We start from the raw sequence: 20074 nt of genomic DNA, 5'->3' as shown, positions 1-20074 counted from the left end.
AATAATAGAATTAATGGATGTTGTATGCTGTGTGGATATTTGTTGGAGGTGTTAAATATTTATATATAAAAAGGAAAAGGTAGGGCTCAAGGAAAGGGTTAAAAAATAAATTAAAAAATTGCTGAACTATCTAATGGCTTAATTTATTTACTCATTGATTATGCTGCTTGGTTGTTAAATTGGTTAATAAATAAATAAATAAATAAAAAGGTCTATATATTTATGGGTGTACATAAGAGATATACATATACAAAAAAATAGCTAGATATTACTATGTGAATTGGCGTTATTGCTATCTTATAAATGGGGTATCATAGTAGCAGCACACAAAATATTGAGAGACCTCTCTACATTTAGCACTTAAGCATGTTTAATCCTTATAAAACTGTGAAGTGTGATTACTTTTTGAATACCATGTCCCCTAACTTTAATATTGTGGGACTTATGGTCTTTCCTTGAAAGCACTTATTTCAGCTGGAGTCTTGCCTGAAATTTTTCTATTAAAATTGAAAAGATTCCTTGTTTGTATAAATGTGTGTGTATGTATACGTATATATATGTGTGTATGCATGTATATATAAAATAATATATATATATATATATATATATATATATATCTTTCTCTCTAATATCGTGTGCTTTTGTCTACCCCATTTATATTTATTATATATTACATAGTGGTATCTCTTTATATTATCATCTCAACCTTGTAACTTAATATTATATCTTAACCTTAACTTAATCTAAACATAACCTTTACCCTAGTCTAAACCTAATTCTAACCCTAATATTTAATTTCAAACTTTTATCTAAACTTAATCTCTAACCTAGCTTTAATCTAACCCTAACCTTAATCCTGATCGTTAATCTAAACTTAATTTTAAAACCTAACCTCAACCTAATTCTAACCTTAACCTTAACCCCTTGATCTAAACTTAATCTCTAACCTAATCTTAACCTCAATTCCATCTAAACTAAATCCTAACCCTAGTTTTCATCTAATTCTAACCCTAAATTCTATTTGATCTAAATATAACCTTACCCCTAACCTCTACCTAATCCTTACTGTGGTCCTTCGACATGCTTTAAGGGCTTGGATTTTATCTTAGGTTGACTGGGCGCTGTGCTCTTTCTCAGCATCACCCCACTTCACACACAGACCACACACACACACACACCTGGGAGCTGCGCAGGACAACCACAGCGTCCTCCATCAGGCCACTGAGCATCAGGGGATTAAGTGTTTTACTCTGAGGCCCTGGTACACTGAGAGGAGATTGTTTCTCTGTCTCTTCACTCACACAGATTTTCCCAGTCAGTGTGGGATTTGAACTTGCCACCACTCAGGTAGTAACGACAAACAGTAAAGTGCATTTGAGTGGAAAGTCATGTGTCTATCCTGCATTAACACTGTGCACAGCTGCAGTGGGATAATGTGATATATCGCGATACTTCCTCTTGTGATACATTATTAATATTGCAGCTGCTGTGCATGTTAAAACACGACTGATTCTCGCTTATTGCCTTTTCCAGCACTTTTCTGCTTCAGTTACACATATCGTGATGCATAGCAGCTGATTATCTTACAATGTATCGCCTGGATCGTGATGCTAGTATTGTATCGCCAGTTACCCCGTGATTCCTACTCCTAATGTACAACAGGATGAGATGTAAACGTCTTCCTTCATGCATATATTCATGAGGTTTGCAGACAATTCTTTCTTGATTATTACACAATGGAACAACATACATGACATAAAACTGTTTTTCCATCTTCCTTCTAACTTCTGACAACAAGAGAGCAACACTCACTTGGGGATGAAATAGAAAAAGGGATCCTGTATCTGACAAATCACACTGCATACTTCGTAGCATCATGTACAGCAGCTTACCAGTGTCTGGGTCCTTAGCGTACATGACAGCGATGGGCGTCCGCACGGTCGTGTTGTCGAACACGGTGACCTCGTAGTGGCTGGAGGAGAAGCGAGGTGGGTTGTCGTTCATGTCCTGGATCATCAGCAAGATGTCTGCCTGGCAGGAGCGACCACCGCCATCTGTCGCTTTGGCCACCAGGTTGTACTCAACCTCCCTCTCCCGGTCCAGGACAGCCAGGGTGAACAGCTCACCTGGGGAAAGGAAAGTAGAGGATTAAAGTTACCATGAACGGCATGAGAAAATGACCTTTCACCGTGTTAGTCAAGGTGTTACTCGACAGCACAGGAGCTCATCTGTCAAACCGGCAAAATATGAACGCATCCTCACTGATGACGGCCACAAAAAACAAAAATAAAATAAGCTGATGATAGCAATGGGGTTTTCAGCCCTGATTGGTTAATGGAAGTTGCTTTTGTGCAGACACAGGCAAATTGCTATTTTTTTTTTTTTCTAATATATTTTATTACTCTTTGGGATACAGTAAAAGCATATAAAGATAATTTATCCACAAACCTTTTTTTTTGTTTTTGTTTTTGTTTGTTTTTTTTAACTCAAGGTGTATTGTATATTGCATTATATCATATGCTATTTTTTTCCACAATGCTTCAGACTGCATTAACAGAAAAAATAACCCATTTTATTTAATTTTAATACTCAAACTGAGACTATTTTCCCCAAACAAAAAACAAACAAAAAAAATTAACTTTAAAAAATAAAATTAATTTTGCCTCCGGAATAAGTCTGTCTACAAATAGGCGTTCATCAAAATTCCAGCTAGCGCAACCATCCAAGTTTTTTTTTTTTTTTTTCCACCCATCACATCATATGAACCACTGATTACCACTCTCCCAACTTGTCTATTACAGGCTTCTATTGTGAAGGTGGAATGTTGCAGTGCTGAAATTGTCAGTTGTGTCAGATGTTTACATAACACTTGTTTTGCTCTGTTTATATTCAAATAGTTTTTCTTCCTAATTTCCTCTCCAGAACTGTTAGATTTTCATCAATATTTGATCTTTAGATTTGATAATTAGACAAGGCAGTATAAGGTATGCTGCTAATTTTTGTATGTGTTATGGGTAAAACAACCAAGCTTATATATAAACATTTTCATTTTTATGTGTATCATTTAACACACAATACTATCCGCCGGTGAGTTACCCCAAGCAAAAAATCCAGACATAGCTAATGCTGGTATATGACACGAGACAACAATGAGACAACACCGCCTGATATCTTAAAGGGCTTTAGCCGACATTGATAGGGGGAAGATGGATTGTTATGACAAAAATAAAGTGTGATGGATGTCACTGGGCTACTCAAAAAATTTAAAAGTCACAATAGAGAGTCTGTGCCACTTGTGAGCGCTGCTTTTCCGTCAGAAGCTGCAGGTCTGAGCATTCGCTGGAGTGTCAGAGATGGTATCGCCAACTCAAACAAGCAGCTGAGCTCACTTAGAGGAGATTTCTTGTGTTTTGACCCCAAACAGACGCCGTGATACCTGTTCTGTGGTCGAGATGGAACTTGTCGGCGTCGGGACCGTGGAGGGTGTAAGAGATCTGGCCATTAGCACCCACGTCTGGATCTGACGCCGAGACCTTCAGAACAAACATGCTGGAGGGCGAATTTTCCATCACCACCTCAGTGTACACCAGCTGGAACGGAGGGATAATAATAATAATCAGAGATCCATTTGCATAGCACTTTTCTCAGCATAGCTACCGAGTGGCGTAGAAATGACAGAAACTACAAATCAACTAGCTGCTAAGGAGGGGAACGCTCATCCCCTACAATTGAAAAAGACAAGACCGCTTATCGCATGAAACTCAGAAAATGGCTTTGAAGATGGATTTTTTTTTTTTTTTTTTTATGTCCAAAGCACTTGTCAGAGCAAAATGTGGTAATTTACAGGCTGTAGGTTTATTCTGTCATCATCTCATCCTTATCTGACCAAACACTGCCACAAACATTTTCAGGTGAATCAAAGTTGAAGTTACTGCATTTTTTGTTCTTCCCAGATTTCTGCAGCTAATGTCGTCAAATGCAGTAGCCTAACTCATTACATCCAGATATCTGAATATCAAATTAATCAAAGAGTGTCTTAAGCCTCATGTCGGGATCCAGTACTGGATGCAACATCTTTTTCATATGTTTGTTGATAATGCTGATGACAGTAACAAGGGTAGCTAAATATCTGGTTTTAGGTTTTTGGCTGAAAATGGTTTAGGAAGCCCTGCTGGGTTTTCTTTTGGTGTCACTGGGTGAGGTGTGAGTTTGTAGCATCATGGGCTTCTGGCTTTTCTTTTTTTTTTACCGTTGCCCCTTCGTCCCATCTCCCACTCGATATGGTACATGTGTTTTTCTCTCAGAAATTAAGTTGCCACATTTCTGCGTGGCTGGGAACTGCAGATTGCAGTGTAAATGAACCGGAGGGTCTGACTGTGTTGAAACCCAAATTGTAAACTGTGTGAACTCCTGCCACTGTAGACTTTCTTGTAGTCTTTAATAATAATAATAATAATAAAAAAACCCAAAGGCGTCCAGAAAGGTCAGCACTCACCTGCTCACACAGTGGACTGTTGTCATTAATGTCCAGCACATGGACTTCCACGGTGGCCGAAGCCTCGAACCGTCTGTCAGTGGCCATGACTTTCAGGATGTATTTGTCTTTGATTTCTCGGTCGAGAGTTTCCTTCAGGATCAAACCCCACTCGCCTTCATCCTCCTGCACGATGGCAAACTGGCCCAACAGGTCCCCGTCTGCAGGGGAGGGCAGAAACTCAGTTACTTATAAATATTTAATTGTTAATTATTCATCATTAACTAATATGTCTGCAACTGCGTCTCATCCAGTGCATGGGTGTAGTGTTTCATTTCACATATTCTGTTTATGCATTGTACTTTCAAAAGGGAACGTCTGCATTTTTAAAAACTGAAAGTATTATATGTTAAATAATAGAAAATAACAAAAAAGACACTTGCCTGTTCATGCTCGCACATTTCAAATAAAACCACTTTGTGCATCATTCATCACAGTATAAATCAGTATTGTCAGGAATGTATTATTGAATTGCAATGAAATGTGCAATATGAGAAAATGTTATGACACAATCTGAGGCTCCTTCATGTGAGTGCTTTAAACACAGGAATGCCTCAGTGATTGCAAAAGCCTGATCTGATGGCAGTGTTTCATCTAGTATTTTCCATTACTGTCTCAATAATATTCATCTTTTAAAATGTTCCACTTTAATGCTCTACTGTCTTTGATGTTGAGCCTTGATATGATTTTGTTGCCGTTGCGCAATTCTCATTATTCTGACCTGTAATGCTGCTTTTGATAATGTTCCTTTCGGGCGAGACATTTTCCAGAGCCCCATGGAGTTTATTTGCCTCACACCTGCACATTCTCACACGCCTGAACTTTTTTCTTTGTTACCTCTTAGAGTTTTTATCTTTGCGCAGACTGAAAAACTGTAACTGTGAGTGTCTTCTTGACAGCTGACATTGATTTATTGAAAGGGCTCTCTGTGTGTTACAACAGACTGCATCACAGCATTAGACTGTATCACACTGTGTCATCCACCTTAGACCTCCTGACACCTCCTTTTTGTTTACTGACTTAAAGAGGCCCTCCACTCCTATGTTTCTGTCTCCTAAACTGTCTGACCTTGATGATTCTGACTTGTATCTGTGCAAAGTCTGTGTTTTCATACCCCTCTATCACCTCCACTACTGAAAGTGGAGGTGTTGGGGCAGATCCCTAAAATGTGAGATTCAGACTTAAGATGGACCTCAGGTGAGCTAGATTTGGTACGTCACAAATCCCACAGCCAATCAGCTGTCAGCTGACGGGATGCTACTTTGCATATCATTAGGTTGGATTGCTGGTCCTGGACTGCTGATCGTGTTTTGTTTAAAAAAAAAAAAAATACAAAAAAAAATACAAAAGCAACAACACCTACATGAAATGGTTGCTTCACATGAACAATATTAGTGTATCTACGAGATGCACTGAAACTTTTTTTTTAGATTATGAAATATGGCACAATGTTTACGACTGTCAGGACAGGACTTCTGCGTTCTGTGAACAGAGCTCTGGTTACAAGCTGGTGTGCCAACAAGCAGGGGGGGAGGGCAGGGACTAGGCACATTTTTAATAAGGGCAAGGTATAGAGTTACAATTAAGCCGTATTAAGGCACAAAGGAATGTTTTTTTTCTTTTTTTTATGGAAACTACTGACAAGCAGATGTCGAATCCCCATGAGCAGTTCTTTGGAAAATGTTTGGATTCTTTTCAGCTGTCAAAAGTTATAAAGAATGAACTTGCAACTTGATACAGACACGTTATAGCTTTCTATGACATTGTACTGCACTAATTATTTCTAACAATGATGTCGGGGATATTATGAATTCACCACAACTGGGGCCACAGATCCTGGCTGTCAGTGTGATAACTGACAAACCATTTCGTCAAACCCTTTCAAATTTGCTGTGCACATTAGTGATCCCTAGAGGAAAGACCCTATTGATTTTGGTGACCCCATCACCTTTCCTCCATTTACCATTGTTAGATTCGGCTTTACTGTACTGTGGTAAGGACCATCTGTAGTAATAACACAGGATAGATGCATCCCTCATGCAGGATAAATAGGCTACAGGATGTAGGACGTACAGAAACACTTCCACAGCAGAGGAGGAATGTTCATATATTTATTCTAGCACTCAACTGATATGGGTCCTTGAAGGGAAATACCGCTGGCAAAACATTTCCAGACAGAAGCTGCCAAGAGCCAATATATTTTATGCACATATTCTGCATTTTTAACTTTGACAATTTTGATGCAAAACATGCATTAAAAAAAAGCTATTTTCTTAAATCAAAGGACACTAAAACTCTGTTATTGAAACTCATAAGGAAAAAATGATGAGGTGGATAAGGCAGGGTGAGGCAAGTTTCACTGCAGGTTTTACAGATCCACAAGGAAAATCATATCCTCACCTCCATCTTATAATATTGGCGGTGAGCATTTCCAATATCCGCTTTTAATTTAAAGGCCAATACCAGCAGTCTAAACTTATTATGTGTGTACATAACCCCAGTGCAAACATTCCTTCATCCCACACTGCAAAAACAATGTTGTGATAGCAAGCTCCATTAGAACAATCTGGGTTTGACGGTCTGGAAGAAAATGCAGAATTTGCATTGAGTCAAGGCTGTCTTGTTGTCATTAGCTGCAGGGTGCCGAGTTGGTATTCCTGTCCTGCCTACTTGTCAACCTGCTCCTCTTTGTGATTAATCTGTGGCTGAATATCATAATAACATGACTCAGACGAGGGCGATTAAGATGGATTTCATTTCACCTCATTAATGTCTTGATAAATCCCACAGAGCAGAAAAAAACATAGCAGTAATACAGCTGATAAAACACATGCCCACACACATACACACACATGCATTCACTCACTCACGTACAAATAGGCTATATGAACAAATATATAAACACGTCACCCACATGTCCTGAGTAAACATTCAAATACAGGAACACAGACACACAGACTCTCAAACATATAAACTTAGACACATTCATCAAATGTGTTAAAGTACAGACGCAAGTGCACAGACAAAAATACATGCACTCACACACACATATACAACTGCATGAATACACTGACACTAATTTACACATTCACATACAGGGATAAAAATATTTACACACACAGGTACACATTAACACCACACACAAGCAGTTGCACACATATAAATAGACAAATGCACATAAACACACGCGCACCCTCACATACCTGTGATGTAACACGTCACAAGGCGGTTTTCCAGCGACACATCAGCGTCTGTGGTTGTCATGGAGACGATGACATCACCGGGCCTGCTGTTCTCCACCACCGAGCCACGATAAATGTCCTCGGAGAAACGTGGCGGGTTGTCATTCTCATCGGTGACCGTCACCTCCACCAGGACAGAGGACGACAGCTTGACGTCGCCACCGTGATCCGTGGCAACCACGTTGAACCTGTAGAGCCTCGCGGCCTCGCAGTCTGTCTCCTGAAGAGTCGTAATCCAGCCGCTCTCTCCATCGATGGAGAACACATTGGTGATGTCGCTGTCTGCCGATGAGACGTCGTCAGTGAGTGACTCCAGGGTGTAGGTCACCAGACCGTTGGTGTCGGTGTCTGGGTCATTGGCTGTCACCTGGGAATTACGTAAATGTGGTGATGGTCGCATTAGATTTTAGTGTAAAGAAACTGGAACTGATAAAACACATGATAAAAGGGGATGTAACATGTTGTCTATCTAATGAAGGGAGAGTTTCTTTTAAATGAGTATGGAGGAGGAAGTTCTAGTTCTCCTTTTCTTAAAATGTTTAAACTCAAGTCTACAAATTACACTATCACACTCTTTTCTTCTCCTAATGAACACCAACAAAGTATCAAACAGACAAAAAGCTTCCTTTCCCTTACCTGAATGACAGTGGTTCCAGCAGGCATGTTCTCAGCCAAGAAGGCCCTGTATGGATTTGCTTCAAATACCGGCTGGTTATCGTTCACATCCTGGACTTGGATGTTAACAGACACCAGCGATGCGATGTTTGTCCCGTTGTGGTTCCCCTGAGCGATCACATCTATCTGGTACCACTTTGTCTTTTCATGGTCAATGGTCTTCTGTACCAACAAAGTTCCGCTGTCTTTGTCCAAGGTGAAGACTTTGTCCCTGTTGCTTTCGACTGTGTTCCCGTTCACCAGGCTGTATATGAGAGGCATGTCGGAGTCAGCCTTCACATAGCCTATTTCTGTCCCCATGGGGATGTCCTCGGTGGCTGAAAAGGTGTAGAGAGGCTCTGAGAACTTTGGGAGAGGAACCTCAGGTGGAACCACTTTGACCTGAACGGGGACGGTGGAGTTATAGAACGGGAGGCCGCCATCACGAGCCTTGACTTTGAAGTTGAAGATCTTGTTCTCCATGTCAACTAGACTCTCTTTCACACTCACAACTCCAGTGAAAGGGTTGATCTCAATAATGTCTTCTGTCACCTCTTCGGCTTCGTCCACAGTGTAGGTGACATCGGCATTTTTCCCTTCATCGGCATCATAAGCCATGATCTGAATGACAGGAGAGCCTTTATTTACAGTTGACTGGATTGAAACCTGGTATTCGGATGCTTGGAATTGAGGAGCATTGTCGTTCTCATCTGTGAGAATAATTTTGACGGTGCAAAAAGCCACTCTTCCTCCACCATCTTTAGCCATCACTTTAATAGCTATGACTCTCTGACTGGGATTCTCCCTGTCCAGTGGCTGTGTTGTGACAATCTGTCCGTCATTGTCAATTGCAAATTTCTCATCAGCAAGTTTGTTTATGATGGTGTAGTCAACACTGCCATATGGCCCATCGTCAGGATCTATGGCAGCCAATCGGATCACACGAGTCCCAGCCTCTGCATTTTCAGCCAGCTCGGCTTCATAGATATTCTGTTTGAAGTAGGGACTGTGCCTGTTGGTGTTCATCATATCAATATTGACTGGTGCAGTGTTCTGAAACACTCCATCAGACACTGCTACAGTCAAGTTGTAGTAGGGATCCAGATTCCTCTTACAAACATTAGAAAAAGAGATGATTCCTGAGGATTCATTGATGTTGAAGTACCGGCCTTCATTCCCTGAGAGAATTTTGTACTTTAGATTATTCAGATCCCTGATATCGGGATCTGAAGCTTGGATTTTGATGACTATGTGGCCACACTTTGCCATTTCATCCAGTGTGGCTTCGTAATGGGACTCAACAAAGTTTGGTGGATTGTCATTGACATCGGTGACATTTACAAAAACATGTGCCTCACTACTGAGAGGAATAGTGCCATTGTCAATGGCTTTGACTTTCAAATGAAAGTGATTTGTGCTTTCATGGTCGAGCACCTGTGTGGTGACAATCAACCCACTCTCAGGGTCTATCTCAAAGAAATCGGTCTCATTTCCCTCTGTTTTCACCAGATGGAAGGTGAAATCCTTGTTTCTCCCAGAGTCTCTATCAAAGGCAGACAGCTGAATGACAGAGCTGCCAACAGGAAGCCCCTCAGCGATTTCTGAAGTGTGAGTCAGGTGTGAGAAAACTGGAGCATTATCGTTCACATCCTCCACCTCCACCTCAATCGTGGCCTCAGAAAAAGCTCCAGTCACAGAGTCAGTAGCTCGAACTGTCAAGACATGCATGGTCTCGCTCTCATAGTCGAGAGGGTTGGTGACAGTCAGTACACCTGTTTTGAAATCAATATGAAAGTGTTTTGATGCATTTTCCTCCTCAAGATTGTAGATGAGGCGATAGCCCTCTGGATTTCTGGCCTGAACGTGTAAGATGGTGGTGAATGGGGGTACATTTTCAGGGACTTTCAGTGGATAAAGCAGAGTCTGGAAAATTGGGTTGGTTCGATTTCTGACTTGGATACTGAGCTGTGCTGAGATGGTGCGACTAGACTCTCCCTCATCTGTAGCCAGAACGGTCAGCACATACTTGTTCAGGGCGTCAAAATCAAGAGGTCTTTGAAGGGATACATCACCAACATCAGGGTCTATTCTGAAGAGACCGTAGTCCTCCTCCAGTGAGTACATGACAGATCCATTTTCTCCCAGATCCCTGTCAATTGCAGTCACTTGATATAAAACATCACCTGGTTCAGAGTCCTCAGATATCATCATGGAAAAAGGTAGATTTAGAAACTGTGGAGTGTTGTCATTTACATCATCTATGTACACCTTGACCTGAGTTGTAGCTGTCCTAGGTGGCGTTCTCATGTCTCGTACCTCCACCACTACATCATACACATCTTGCTCCTCTCTGTCAAAAGGGATGCCAGTAGTTTCAAGTACACCCGATGTCTGGGATATGGTAAACCTACCCATAGGGTTTAAGACAGAATACAAAAGAGGCTCATTTAGGTAACAGCCTGTAGCACTGAGTGCTGCTAAAGTTTTGACTGTCATTAGGTTTTCCGTAACGCTTGCTGAATACACTTTCTGCTCAAATCCAAGGTTGCTTGCTGTTACGTTTGTAAAGTTCACCTTGACTACTGCTGAATCTTTGTAGAGTCCATCAGAGGCTTTGACAACCAGCTCGTAAAATGGCCTAAACTCAGACACATTGCTCACAGTGATGACTCCGGTGTTGGGGTGAATTGAAAAGGCATTGTGAAGATTCCCCTCGGTGATGCTGTATGATACGGCAGAGTCGGCGTCATGGGCCATAACACGCACAACCTCTGTGTCTCTGACAGCTGGGAAGATGATGGACGGCTCATACACTGGCATGGTGAATTGCGGTGGGCAGTCATTCAGGTCCAGGACACGGACGGTGACCTTGGCAGGCTCTGCTGCATACAGCGATGGCTCTCCTGAGTCTCTTACCTGCACAGTGAAGTGATATTCAGCCATGGCTTCAAAGTCAACTGGTGATATTATAGAGAGAGTGCCCACACTTGAGTCTATCTTGAAGACTTTCAAGGCCTCTGGTTCAAGGATGTGATAGACCAACAGAGAGTTTGTGTCTCTGTCTGCATCCGAGGCCTGGGTGACCAGAGGGGTGTTCCTTTCTCCCATCACCATGCTGTTAATGTGAGCTGACTCACTTATCTGTCCAAGGTACTCCTTCTGCTGAAAAACAGGGGCGTTGTCATTCTCGTCAATCACATAGATGTAAACAGCGGTGTGGGATGAGGCTCCAGCCATGGTGGAGGCTGTAACTTTCAGCTTGTAGGAGAGACAGTTCTCAAAGTCAAGGTGTTTTTGGGTTGAAATCAGTCCAGTAAAGGGGTTCATGTGAAACGTGCCATTGGTGTTGCCTTTATCAATGGCATAATACACTGCAGCTGGGCTGGAGGCTGAGATGGTAACCACTGGTGTTCCAGGCGTGCTAAATTCACTGATCTCTGTGAAATACTCATCCGATGGGAAGGCAGGTGGCGTTTGATCAGAGACTCGAATGTGAACATGGACAGAGCAGAGGTCACTGCGCTGAGGGAAGCCCTGGTCTGTGGCCTTCACTGTCAAGTGGAACTGGTCCTGAGGCTGAAGGTCTAAAGGCTTAGACACAATAATGGACCCCAGCTTTGGGTCTATGGAGAAGATGTTGTCAATATTCCCTGGAAGGAGAAATGAAAAATATGTTACACAAATAAATTACTGGACAAATGCACGGCATAGCTGTAATATTTATTTTATTTAATTTCAATGATTATCCATCCTGCTCAAGTCTGCTGAGCATTTCTTCTGACTCATTCACTCTAGGAGCTGTCCAGAGCAAACACTCTTCCACCATTGGCAACTGAGCAGCTTCACTAAAACCTGTTCAAGGTTATGTGCCTTGCTCAAGGACACCTCAACGGCAGTTGCGAATGAAGTTTACTCATTCATTCTCACCACAGATTTTCCCAGTTGGTTTGATGCATGTATGTGCATCAAGTATTCAGCACTTGTGCATGTGATGTATCATCAACAATATTCCCTGCTGAGCAACTCCACAAACACACCAAGATCAAAATATTTCACTGTTATGCTAAGCAAGAAGTAAACAGAGAGGCATGAAAATGATAGTGATGAGAGACTGAGACCAGCGGGTTGCCAGTTCAAATCTCCTACAAGCTCAGAAAATCCTGGCAGGTAAAGTAACTGAGAAACATTCCCCCCTCCCTCAACCAGTGTCATCTTAGTGCCATCAACTTTGGTACTTAAACCTGATGCTTTGGTGAAGCTGCTAAGCGGCCAGTGGTGGAAGAGTGTTAAGTCAAGCTGTACTGAAAAAGATCATGCATGCATAAATAATAGTAAAGAATTACACCTACAATATTACACATTAACAATTTGCCGCTCACCAGAGTGCAGGGAGTAGTTGATGTCAGAGTTGCTGCCCATGTCCTTGTCCAGCGCCTTGACCCTGATGACTTCTGACCCAGTCGGGGCCAGGTTGGAGATGCTGGCCTCATAGCGTGGGCTGAGGAAGATCGGTGAGTGGTCATTACAATCCTCCACGTAAATCACCGCCTTCACAAAATTTCTCTTGACTGGGATTTCCTGGTCACGCACCTAGAGAGGGGGATAGTGAAATATTAACGTAAAGTCAAGAAAAGCAAGATCATGGAGTCTATGAGTTATGGTAAGTTATGATTATAGAAAGTATTACAGTACAAAACAGTTTCACTGCTATTATGATAATGAATTTGGAGCTTGTGTTTTTTTTTTTTCTTTTTCTTTTTCATGTATTTAAGCCCTATTTTTTGTAAAACACTCTTTCTGAATATATTTGAATTAAAGTATTTTATTTTTTATTCAGGTCAGTTCTCTTCCATAATATTCTATTCAACTGAATTCTAGTGTTCTCTGAAGTCTGTTCTGTACTGTAGTGCAAAAGACCAAGTAGTTAATTGATATTATTACCATCATAGGATTCTGCTTTTTTCTATTCCTCACAGTACATACAGCAAAATTGGGAAATTGCAATTGCTGCATCATTACCATGATGATGAGTGTATGGACAGAGATCTTCTCATAGTCCAGTTCCTCTGTCATCACCAGGACGCCACTCTTTGGGTCCAAATGGAAGAGCTTTGTGGATTCTGGATGGAGGCTGCTGTGGATGGAGTAGACCAGCTTGCTGTTGGTGTCAGCATCCTGAGCGCTGATTTGCAGGATGTCCTTCCATGGGGAAGTGTCCTCAGGAACTCTGACCTGAAATGCCCAGAAAGAAAAGGAGACAGAGGTGAAATGTTTCAGGATAGTGATCAAGGCAATTTTCAAAAGTAGGAAAGGACAGGATTCGAAAAACGAATTGGAGTTAGGGGTCGAAAAAAAAATCAATGCAAAATCACACCATGAACCCTGAACTTTTTTATATTTCAATTTGCACACATTATTCCTCATAGGTTCTTTTTCAAGGACAGTTAGGCTACAGGTAAAAAGCATTTCAAAGAAAGTAAAGAGTTCCATTATGGGAAAAATACCAGACAGAGAGGACTAGAGATGGCACTGATAACTGTGATTAAGGGAACAGCTGTGTATTGTCGGCACCACTGAAGTCATACTGATAAACAGTAAAAACATCCTTTAGGGTATCAAGGTTCCCAATGCATGTCTAAACCTGCAAAGTTAAATTCACTGTGTAAGAATAAAAGTCAATCTAGCAACCAGTTAAACATGATTAGACAACCATTGTGTAAAATATCAACATGGCCGGCATGGGTTATGCTTAAAAGTAGGTAGCTGTTGTTTCAATTAAACTACAGAACACAAAGACCTGAACAGACTCATCCCTTGTATCCTGAGGACTTTTTTTCTTCTTCTTTGTGTGTTTACTAGTTGGCAGAATTTTCTTTCAGGCAGTACACACGTTGATAGCCACTGTATAAAAGCCATAATACCACTGAGGACATTCTTCATAGGAATTGCAAACACCTCAGCGAGGCCTCGGCTGATTCTCAAACACAGTCGCAGCTCTATCATAACCATTACAGCCCAGAGGAATCCCTTGGACGTCCTTCCCCTGCTGAAGTCTTTGCTCTCACCTCATAAATCGCTTTCAGGAAGACGGGACGATGCTCATTCATGTCCAACACACGGATGTAGGCCTGCAGTGTGGAGACAGAATACATGGAGCGAGAGAAAATAAACACTCAGCATGGACTGCAATAAAAGAGCACACCTAACCTTAAACTAACCGTAACTTAACCCTGGCTGACACTTCAGTGTGAAGGCCGGGTCATGCCCGGCACCTGTTGAACCGGAATGGAGGATATCAGATACATAAGAAGATGGGACGAGTAAAGTACACTGCAAAAAGTCAAAATCTTACCAAGATTATTTGTCTTATTTCAAGTAAAAATGTCTTATTTCTAGTCAAAATATCTTACTACACTTAAAATAAGACATGATCAGCACAGAAATAACTTGTCTTTAGACTTAGCTTGAAACAAGAAACAAATTTTGCCAATGGAACAAGCACATTTTTACTTGTGACACAAGTGAACAAAATTTGCTTGTTCCATTGGCAAAATTTGTTTCTTGTTTCAAGCTAATTTTCGCTTGTTTCAAGTAAATTTTCACTTGAAACAAGTGAAAATGTCTAAAGACAAGTAATTTCTGAGCTGATCATGTCTTATTTTAAGTGTAATGAGATATTTTGACTAGAAATACGACATTTTTACTTGAAATAAGACAAATAATCTTGGTAAGAGTTTGACTTTTTGCAGTGTAATAGGATTTTTTTTTATATATCTAAGAAAGCCCAATATGACAGTTTTACAGAATTAAACCCTGCACACATGCTGTAATCCATATATGCTCATTTAACTTTCAAAGTGTTGTTCATTGTCGGTTATGTTTTGTTTCCAATTGCTATCCTATTATTACGGTTGGATTCCCCCACACACATCACAATGTTCCTTCCTCTCTCGTTTGCATGTCTGAAAAAAAAAAAAAGTCATTTTTTCCCAAGTTACTGTATGTGGTATGTTTATTATCTGACAGCAGCAGTGCAGGATGTGGTTCCTGACCTGCGTGGTGGCGTTGTGGTGGCCGTCGGTGACCCGCACTGTCAGGTTGTAGTTGGAGCGCCGGGCTGCATCCAGCCGACGGGCGATCAAGATGGTCCCTGTATTCTTCTGAATGTCAAAGTCCTTTTCCTCATCACCGCCTGAGAGAGAGAGAGAGAGAGAGAGAGAGGAGGGAGAGAAAGAGCAGTTCATTATGCAAGGCCTTCCTTCAAATACTTATTGTGATGAATGAGGGGCTGTGGATCGAGCTGTGTGTCCCATGGGGGATTAGGTGATATTTCAGATTCTGACAAAACTTGGAGGGATGGTGTACTGTGACATTGTGCTCTGGTGCATAAAAAAAAAAAAAAAAAATCACACTGATTGACCTACTGGGATGCTAAAGGTCAAAATTTGCAACCTAAAAAGGCCCTGACTCCTTCACCAGTTTGACTTAAACTTGAAAGGATGGTACATTTTTTTATGATTTATAAAACATAATAATAGATATCAGTGATGGATTATTTTTGAAAATGTAAAATTTTGTCAAAATGATATTCATTCCAATAAAGTTATTGAGCTGACACAGAAAAGGGCCCTATAAAAACAGAAAAAAGAATGGAGAGATGTTTTTTTTCCACATTTTCTCTGTCATATGAATCACATCCATCACAGCGGGACAGTTTGATGGCTTCTCTTTTACAGACAGATCCTCCGAGCTGGGAAACCACCTGAGACACCCAGACGCTCCACAGCCACAACACCAGCCGCCTGTCTGTCCTCTGATTCCCCAATGAGGTTAAGAATTAAAGTTTAACCCTGTCAGTAACCTCATGCTGCATTGTCAATAGTCACGAGTGAATAAACTAGGTGGATGAATGAATAATTAAAACATTACCCGAGGCTGAAGGGGAAGAAAAGGTGGCTCGTGTTAGAATGCAAGTATGTACGTGTGAGTGAATCAATGAATAAATGAATGAATAAATGAATGACTGTTGTGATGATTTTGTGATTCTGACCACTGCATGGCAAAAAATTGAGATTCTGTGACGGAGTGGACTGTCAAACGAATGCAGGCATCGTGGATCGGCATTGAAAGAAGAAAATCAATTTATGAGAACTCATCTGAGTTTTTCACCGATTTATTTTTTTCTATAGCTCATCCTTTTTTTCTCATCTGTCATTTCCCTTGTTTCTCTCTCTCTCTCCTCTCCACCTTCTTTCGCTCCCTCTCTTCTTTGTCTTTTTCTTTGTCGTTCTTTTCCCCATTTTTTTCCATCCTTTCTTCCTTCCTTCACTCACTCTCTCACTCTCATTCTCTCTCTTCCTCCCCGTTTCTCCCTCACTCTCTACCACTTCCCTCTCTCTCTCTCTCTCTCTCTCTCTCTCTCTCTCTTTGAATCTCTCTTGCTGTTCCCTTCCTACATCTGTGTGTGTGTGTGTGTGTATGTGTGTTGGTAGAGGGTGGGGTGGAGGGGATAAACCTCATGCCTGCTCAGCCAGATGGTGTTTATTAAGATATCCACCTTGCGAAGGCTCTCTCACTCACACACACACACACACACACACACACACACACACACACACACACACACACACACACACACACACACACTTTCATAACCCTACATATATTTCTGTTATGTATGTCAGCTAAATTCAGTAACCACTTGCCCTCATTCCTCACATTGTTTCAGGAATAATCACACTTTCATTTTGTGTTTATCTGAGCAGTGAAGTGGAATAAAAAACTAATAATGCTCTCTTTTCAACTCAATTACTACCTTTCTCTCTCTCTCTCTCATTTTATACCTTTCTCCTCCCTTACCTTGTTTGCTCCCAGTTTCTACCTCTCCCTCACACACACACACACACACACACACACACACACACACACACACACACACACACACAAATAAATAAGAAAAACTTTCATTACAAATGAAAGCTTCACCCCCAAATAGAAAAAGTTCTTTGCAGCTGGAAACTCAACAAAGGTTTCCCGAGTCTTTTGAGGTGGGAAAAGTGCATTTGTCTCACTTTTGGGGGCAAGAAGCATGTATTTGCATTTCCAGATACATTTCACAATATCTTGGGTCATGCTGACATAGTAAACAATCAAAATGGAAAACGGCAGTGTGCAAAGTGTTACTGCTAGCCTAAATCTGACTTTTGGCACTTGGAGTTGGACTTGGAGTTTGAAATGTGATTAAAAATCAGATTTCTACAGATAAACCTCACTCTTACCATGCTGGATGCTCTACATGGTTTCAGAATTGTCTTTAATGCTGCTTGAAACACAATGTCACATCTGAAGGTGTGGTGGAGGGATTCTATACTGTGACTTGAGCAATAAATGATGTGAAAAATAAAGAAAATACACGTGCATTCCTGTTCTGCAGCTTTTTTTCTGCATTCGAAAAACCTCCCATTCGTTATTATGTGAACACACACAGATGCCATTACCACAAAAACCTATGCAAATAGCTGGGAGGCACAAATCTGACCCAATCCCATGCAAATAATTGTGTAGACAGTCGGTCCTGAAGACTAGATTAAGAAAAAAGTCAGATTTGTTTGCAGTCTGGATAAAGCCCGAGCTCTCTGGCAGCTGCTCAGCCCTCACCTGGATGGGATAAGCTTGTTTTTGTCAGGGAGAGAAAAATGGCATTAAACTTAGAGGTGCTGACCCTCATCCAAAGCACATCACACTCAGCTGCAAATGGCTGCGGTGCACATCAGAGATCACAGTCCAAATAAGCCAAAAGGATGACAACATCCTCCACAAACAGCAGCGACTCTACCCAAACACCTCTGATCCCGAGTCTCTCCAGAGCCTGACACCCTGTCAGGGAGCGCGTTTCCGCTCGGTCTCAGTGCCGCGTGTTGTTTTGGCTTTGTGGAGCTTTACAGTGGGGCGTTTGTGTAGGTTTGAGTTATTCTGACAGCGAGGGAAGTCTTCATTTGTCTCCCTGAGTTATCTAACTGTCAGAGAGCATCGATAGGCATCTGGGCTCTGCTGCTGGAGAGGAGGAGGGCAAAGTGGCTCCATAAATACCTGATCATATCTGCATGGGAGAGGAATACAGTGACACAACAACATTCCCTCATCTACCATGTGTGAGATCAGGGTCAGTGATACACTGCTGGGCACTACTACTACTAGGATAGACCAGGATAAAATCATAGAGAAGAGAGTGTATGACCACAGGCTGGAATAGAATAAAATAGTATAGAAGAGAATAGAACAGAAAAAAGAAGAGCAGAGCAAAAAACTTGAGTCTCACAGTGCGTTAGTCACACAGACAGCCCGGTTAATTGTCCTCTCTGCCTCCAGTGACCCAGGCTAAACGTGCAGAATGAGGACGGTTCAGGTTGAGCTGAGACCTGACAGGCCATCAGTGATAATTACTATGAGTTATGTTCCCAGACCACACAGGAGCACGCCGTTTAAACAGACAAACAGTTCAACCCTGATTTCACACAAAGCCACCGTGCAGCTGCGGAGGAGACACAACATCCAGGACCATGAGAAAATATAGAGCCCACTGCTATCATATATATATATTTCATGTGGCGTAATGTTAAATAATGTAACGTAATGTAACGTAACGCAATGTAACTGATGCCGCCTTCAAGTGCATGTCGAATTCTTATACATCTTCCATGAAAATTTCCCGCGTCTTTGGCATTTGAGTCCGGAAGTCTGGAAATATCAGGTAACCATCGGCAACCTTGTTACCAGGTAACTTACTCGGAAACGTGGGTATCATCTAAATCTCTGAATTTCGCACTTGGAATTACGACTTCGGAGAGCCTCCATGTGCTACTAACTCCTGAATAAGGTAAATATAATGTTTCCGACATGCACTTGAAGGCACTTAAAAGCAGCTTTATTTGATTTTGATTCTAATTGGGCAGTGAATGCATTCTGAAGTTCGTTATTTCTGAATGAGGGGGCATTGACTCACCTGTAATCATATAACTCTGGTCTATCTTGTTGATTTCTAATCTTATTAACAAGCAGCAAAAAGGAAAAGCCAAAGCCAAAGGAAAAAGAAACTCTACTCTGGACGAACACTCTGCAAAAGTAGAAACATGGAGTATTTTTTATACTATTACATTTATAAATTTTAGGAGTGCTGAACTTCTCATTACTGGTTTGTTAGTTTCCACTTTTGGTAAATTTCTTTAGCTGATGAGAGAATCTTTTCCGACAATGTTTTCTGTCTCTTGCACACTGTCTCTAAGCCATCGTTGCAAAATACGCCTCTTTGCGACGACTGGAAACCCTTCGCCTCGTGACACAACGTTAAAAGTGAATGAAATGCAACGCAGCACAATGCGACAGCCGCTGTGCGTGACTAAACTCCACCTCGGGGATCACGAAAGCGTCCGTTCTATTCTATTCTATTCTGTTCTATTCTGCTCTGGCTCGGGTCAGGCTTGGCACAGCAAAACGAACAGGAGGAATCGTGGTCTTTCCCTCCGCATGCTGCCCTGCATGGCGGGAAACGGCCTGGCAAAGCGTGGTGTGTTGATTTCCACGGGAGACGCAATTACTAAAAAAAAAAAAAACATTTTTCCATATCATTTTCAGCAAAGTGCTTTTT

General features: G+C 41.5%; 1 protein-coding gene across 1 annotated transcript in view; it reads right to left on the bottom strand.

Annotated features, from left to right (window-relative positions):
* Positions 1-20074, bottom strand: part of fat2 (FAT atypical cadherin 2) — a 106182-nt gene that overhangs the window by 52273 nt on the left and 33835 nt on the right. Inside the window, exons 7-15 of the mRNA XM_030061765.1 lie at positions 15483-15622; positions 14496-14558; positions 13450-13662; positions 12810-13020; positions 8413-12080; positions 7738-8143; positions 4496-4695; positions 3437-3590; positions 1893-2126 (exon numbers count right to left, since the gene is read on the bottom strand). Of these exons, the coding sequence (XP_029917625.1) occupies positions 1893-2126; positions 3437-3590; positions 4496-4695; positions 7738-8143; positions 8413-12080; positions 12810-13020; positions 13450-13662; positions 14496-14558; positions 15483-15622 (5289 nt within the window). The remainder of the gene's footprint in view (positions 1-1892; positions 2127-3436; positions 3591-4495; positions 4696-7737; positions 8144-8412; positions 12081-12809; positions 13021-13449; positions 13663-14495; positions 14559-15482; positions 15623-20074) is intronic.

This window comes from Myripristis murdjan, chromosome 10 (genome assembly GCF_902150065.1).
Source record: "Myripristis murdjan chromosome 10, fMyrMur1.1, whole genome shotgun sequence".
NCBI lineage: Eukaryota > Metazoa > Chordata > Actinopteri > Holocentriformes > Holocentridae > Myripristis > Myripristis murdjan.
Note: the sequence above shows the minus strand (reverse complement) of the source record. Positions and strands in the feature narration are given on the sequence as shown.